This window comes from Drosophila suzukii, chromosome 2L, assembly GCF_043229965.1.
Source record: "Drosophila suzukii chromosome 2L, CBGP_Dsuzu_IsoJpt1.0, whole genome shotgun sequence".
In the NCBI taxonomy this organism is placed as follows: domain Eukaryota; kingdom Metazoa; phylum Arthropoda; class Insecta; order Diptera; family Drosophilidae; genus Drosophila; species Drosophila suzukii.
In genome coordinates, this window is record NC_092080.1 from 13,957,794 (window position 1) to 13,963,308 (window position 5,515).

The following is a 5,515-nucleotide window of genomic DNA, read 5'->3' on the forward strand; positions in this document are numbered from 1 at the left end:
AAAATGTCAAAATGAGTTAGAAAAAAATTATCGCCAAAAAATGAAAGCTTTTTCATTACCTCTGGAGCTTAAAATTGTAAGAAACCTATATAGAATTATATTTGGAATTCGATTTCTTTGTTTTGATGAAACGGCAAATTTCTTGTTAAGCTGGTTCGTTGTTGTTTGCTGTCAAAATTCCCAGTCTAATTAATTTATTGAACTGTGTTCTCAAAAGTTCATTGGCCAAGCCTATTTCGCAGTACAAAATTATATGTTTGCAAGTTCTGAACACGTGAACACCCATATGATCGGTAAGGGGTGAAAATGTGGGCTAATAATTATTTTGGCAAGACTGGCAATCAACTGTGACCACTTTGTAATTATCACAGCACATATTCGAGACAGTCAAACAATAAGATTAAGGCAAACAACAAGCGTCGCCGGTTGTATCTTTTTGTGTCTCAGTGCCAGGGCGGCATTAACACTTGAATCCCACAGATACTGCTAAGCTTTTTTTTCTATATGCTTTGTGTATCTGCCGACGTCGGCTGAGACTTCGACTTCGGCTGAGGCTAATGCTGATTAAGTTGAGGTGTTCAACGCTTCGTGCCGCCGACTTTTAGTGATAACCGCACTTTGGTGCCCAGTGGTCGCGTTTCGCGCTAAACTTCAGTTTGAATTCGAAACGTGCTAATTTTGTTGAATTTCGAGTGTAAATATATTCAAGTGCTTTCTTTGCAACAAAAAAAGACAGCTCATTCTAAAAAAGGTTAATGATTTGTCCTTAAACACAATAAAAATAATGTTTGCACTGTCGGTATGGCTGAAAATGTTTTTAAAGTTAAAACAAATTGAGTACGATAGATGATAGAATAATTACAATTTGTTTTATATAATTTCGCAGCTGGTTAATGAAAATTAGCTTGTGTAGAATTATTTAATAAATCTTAATCTTCAGAAAATTTACAACTAAACAGCTCTAATTGTTGCAATTACTGTCATAAAAAACGGCAACCAGTTTATATTGCATAAAAAATCGTTTTGTAAATGTCAAGAATCTTCAAATGATTTAAAAACTATCAATTATATTTGCTTATAAAAATGTTCAAAAGACAAAAATGTTATTTCGGTTGCCCAAAAAAACTTTCACATTCCGCTCAATCGCAATAAATTACTTTTACTTTCGAAATTCATTTGCTTCGACTCTTTTATCCATCAAATCTTTTAAATTGTTACAAGACCACTTGGAAAAAATAATATATTTTTAATTCCCAACAAATAAACAATTAGTGGTGGCAAGCAATAAACAAATTACAGCGCAATTATGCCCTAACATCCAACCTTGACCAAAGCCTAGAAAAAACTTAGTTAGCTTACAATTCCACTGGAATTACATAGCTAATATGAGGAAACACAATTAAGCTATAAAAGTATAACAGTAAAATGCAATACGAATAGCGAGCTGCGATGACAAAATTATTTCCACATGCGATTTATCAGCACGGCTCAATGACGACAACTTGTAGCATGTTTACTTGTGTGTTTCACTTAGCTGTTATAGAGCGTCAACCTATACAATAAGTTACAAACAAATTAGCCCGGAAAAATTTCAGCCAGATGTTGAAATACGCTATCATTTTTCATTTTATAAGGTTTACCCAACACCCAAGTAAAGTTAAAATTCTCAGTACATAAAAGGTGTGAGTGTGGGTTATAAATAAATTAGGCTCATTGCTCAACATTCGTACCTTGTTTCAGGGTAACAAACAAATAAAATTCAATTAAATAACAAAGCCCTCATTTAAATCCAATAAAACTAAGTTTAATTTAGGCTCCACAATCTAACTTTTCAAGGACAGATAAACAAGTGAAACCTTTTCGGAAATTTACGAATGTTGACCCACTTCCAGATAGCGATAAGCTATTAAAGATTAGACCAACATAATGAAATTTTTATAATGTCTGGAAATCTAAGTGATAGTGTCAAGTTGAAACCTACCATTTAAGGGGTGTAAACAACAAGAATGCTGTCTGGTCCACTTAAAATATTAATTGCTAATTTCAAAATGATGAAATTACCTTGCTGCATTTCAATAAGATCTAATTCTCTGACAGAAAGCCGAGGGTGTGTTCACTTAATAGACTGAATCTATAAAAGTCTGAAAAATCCAGATGCAATACAAAGAAATATCGGATCAGATATGATTCCCATATTAGTTGCATTATAATTTAAATATTTATTTATGCCAAGTGGACAAAGAACATGTGAACGTAAGCGGTTTATAGAGGTGTTAACTTCAATTAATTATTCAGTTGTAACAGTTTCCCTTTCATCCATGTGCACCACATTCATTTTCCAACTGGAAGATCCATCAAACCAGAAATATCATCAATAACACAATCATTTGCAATCAGAATGTGTAATGCACTTTGCGTTATGCAAATAACGAAATCAAACACCGAACATAAACTGCAACTAATGCTAATCTGTCGCTAATAAAGCGGCTCGCCAGACAATTTAATTGAGGCTGTTAATTGTCAATGTTGATTTCGATTCAGATGGAGATGCAGCTGCAATGGAAGTGTTGGATGTTGATCTTCCTGATCGGACTGCCGGAATTTGGATCTGGCTACCGGATACTCTTCATGGGACCCTTTCCCGCCCCAAGTCACTGGCTCTGGTTGGAGCACTTCCAAAAAGATCTTCTGCGGCATGGACACCATGTGACCAGTGTGAACAATCATCCCACCAAGCAGCCCCACGAAAATCTTACGGAGATTATCATCAGCCCCTCTTTTGATATACCCAAACACTGTGAGTTGGATAGAATAAAATCCTAAATATTTAAAAATAAATCATTTTCGAATACCTAGTTCCAAAGGAGAACATCTTCACGATGCAGTTTGTAAGCGATTTTAATAACCTGGATCTTTGGTGGACTGTCGGTCTTATGACCACGGAGCATGCTTTCAAGGATCCGAAAGTGCAAAAACTAATTGAGAGCAAAGATGATCATTATGATTTGGTTATACTGGAGCAGTTCTTCCACGAGGCCTTTCTGATGTTTGGCAAGAGGTTTAATTGTCCGGTGGTTACAATTGGCACTATGGGCTATCCCGATAATATCGATCATGCTATGGGTATCCTAACTCCTTGGTCCTTCATTCCCCATCTGGTGTTGTCGCATACAGATCGCATGACCTTCAGCCAACGTGCTTATAATGCCTATTTATCTTTGTACGATGCGATTATGCGACGTTGGGTTTACTTACCAAAAATGCAGAAGCTCGCAGAGAAGTATTTCAAGGGAGCCATTGAGGGTGAGTTCTTGAGATACGACCTAGTTGATCATTTATTTATTTATTTAATATATATGTTTAAGGTCCCTTACCCAACGTTCTTGACCTTGAGCGCAACATCTCGCTTGTCCTGATCAATGCCCATCGCAGTATAGATCTTCCGAGACCCAGTATGCCAGGACTTATAGACGTGGGCGGAGCGCACATTCAGAAACCAAAGAAGTTGCCCACTGACCTTCAGAACTTCTTAGATAATGCCGATAATGGAGTGGTCTACTTCAGTATGGGTTCTTATGTGAAGAGCACAGATCTGCCGCCCGAGAAGACAGCTCTGATTCTCAAGGCCTTTGGCCAGCTCAAGCAGAAGGTGATTTGGAAGTTTGAGAATGATTCTATAGGTGATCTACCCTCGAATGTGATGATCAAGAAGTGGATGCCCCAGAACGACATTCTGGCCCATCCGAATGTCAAGCTCTTCATCACGCATGGTGGTATTTTTGGAACCCAGGAGGGCATCTACTGGGGTGTTCCGATGCTGTGTATACCGCTCTATGGAGATCAACACCGAAACACGATCAAATCGGTGCGGGAGGGTTATGCCCGTTCGTTGGTGTTCTCCAAACTTACCACCGATGATCTGGTGCGGAATATCAACACACTGATCAACGATCCGCAGTACAAACGCAGTGCTCTGGAGGTCTCACAGCGTTTCCGCGATAATCCCATACATCCGCTGGATGAGGCCACCTTCTGGATAGAGTACACCATCCGACATCGTGGGGCAAGGCATCTGAAGTCGCAGGGCGCCTTCATGCCCCTTTACCAGTATCTTCTGCTCGACGTCTTGGGCTGCCTGTTGCTGGGCGCTTTCCTCGCCATCTGGCTGCCCTGGCGGATGATCAGGAGGGTCCACAAGTGGTGGCTCAAAGGGGAGGTCTCCGACAAGCTTAACGAGAGCAAGAAGCGGCTGTAGGAGATGGCCAGCTCTTAACTAGTCGCCGGGATGATTAATTGTGATATATTTTTAGATCACATAATATAAAGGAATTGATTTTATTGTGTACGCATTACTTGCTATTGTTAGCTAACAATAAAAACTGTAATTAATTAGACAATAATAAAAGAAAATGTTTTTGCTTACATTATTTACTTTGTATGAATGTATATACCAAACGATCGTCTTTTATTTAAAAAAGTTTCCGCAAAGCTTGCCATCATTTTCTGTTTGGACGATATTTTATTTAAAATTATTGCCTACTTTTTAGCGGGCTAGAAAATAATAAGTTAAAATGTTGCATGCTTAATGGGGCATAATTAATATGTAAAATGTAATATGTATGTAATAAAGAAAACTTGATTTAATAACACGTTAAAATAGATTAATATAATAAGAATAATAAGAACTTTTTTTGGAAAAAAAGACAAAAAATAGACAATTAGACAATTTAAGTTTTTTATACACGAAAATCTGAAATTTTCTTTATTTTAAAATGTGATAAAATAAAAAAGGATCAAATTTTATGTCTCTATAAAATTGTTCTACCAAAACTTTCAGACTTTAAATTAAGCATCTCCATATTTAAGTCTTAAGTGATGTGCCAATTAAATAAGCTAAAATAGGAAAATAGTTAAAACATTGAAAACAATGAAAAAATGCCAATACATTTCTCATAGTTAAAAGTGTTTTGTTTGTTGCCGGCTCAATCAACAATCACGAAGTGTTAGACATTCTTGAACCTCATAAAACACCCACATAAAGCACGTTTCTGTGGATTATAAAAAATAAAATTGAAATGATGCAGCAATTTAAACTGAAGTGGAGAACAAAGATATCAAAGTTGGACAAGAGATTTTGGGGACGGACTTAATTTGCAAAGGGGAACATGAGTTTATTTATATTTGTATCGTACTTGTAGTAATCAGAAAACTATATGTAATGTTCTAGTGTTTAGGAATGTGTTTATAAAGTAAAACGTTTAAACAGTTGTGGAAAATTGTATCTATACCTGTTAAACATTTTTTATGGTTTTTTTATACTTTCACTGCGTGGCCACCTTGAGGAGGGTTAAAGTGCGAATATTTTATAGCTGATAAAGGGGAACCGGTTGAACTAAGGCTTACAAAGTCATGTGGGCATCTTTTATTGTTGTTGCCGCTGCTGTTTGTCTTCTGTTTGCCGACTTTAAATTGTAAATTTTAATTTTATCGATACATAAATTACCGACTGGCCCTT

At 36.7% G+C, this 5,515-nt stretch overlaps 1 protein-coding gene across 2 annotated transcripts; it reads left to right on the forward strand.

Moving 5' to 3' along the window:
• The first annotated feature begins 600 nt into the window (after nt 1-600).
• Nucleotides 601-4,410, forward strand: Ugt301D1 (UDP-glycosyltransferase family 301 member D1). Of its 2 annotated transcripts, none has more exons than XM_017067992.4 (4): nt 601-751; nt 2,542-2,797; nt 2,857-3,303; nt 3,366-4,410. In XM_017067992.4, the coding sequence occupies exons 2-4, from the start codon at nt 2,542-2,544 to the stop codon at nt 4,253-4,255; spliced, it is 1,593 nt and encodes a 530-aa protein (XP_016923481.3). In that variant the 5' UTR covers nt 601-751; the 3' UTR covers nt 4,256-4,410. The 2 variants fall into 2 exon arrangements, with proteins under 2 accessions (XP_016923481.3, XP_070852398.1); XM_070996297.1 differs by having other exon boundaries at nt 610-748; nt 2,540-2,797.
• The last annotated feature ends 1,105 nt before the right edge of the window (nt 4,411-5,515 follow it).

Coding starts and splice junctions, on each gene's coding strand:
- Ugt301D1 (XM_017067992.4), top strand. CDS start 2,542: ATGGAGATGCAGCTGCAATGGAAGTGTTGGATGTTGATCTTCCTGATC. Junction 2,798..2,856: donor TTTTGATATACCCAAACACT/GTGAGTTGGATA, acceptor TCGAATACCTAG/TTCCAAAGGAGAACATCTTC. Junction 3,304..3,365: donor TTTCAAGGGAGCCATTGAGG/GTGAGTTCTTGA, acceptor TATATGTTTAAG/GTCCCTTACCCAACGTTCTT.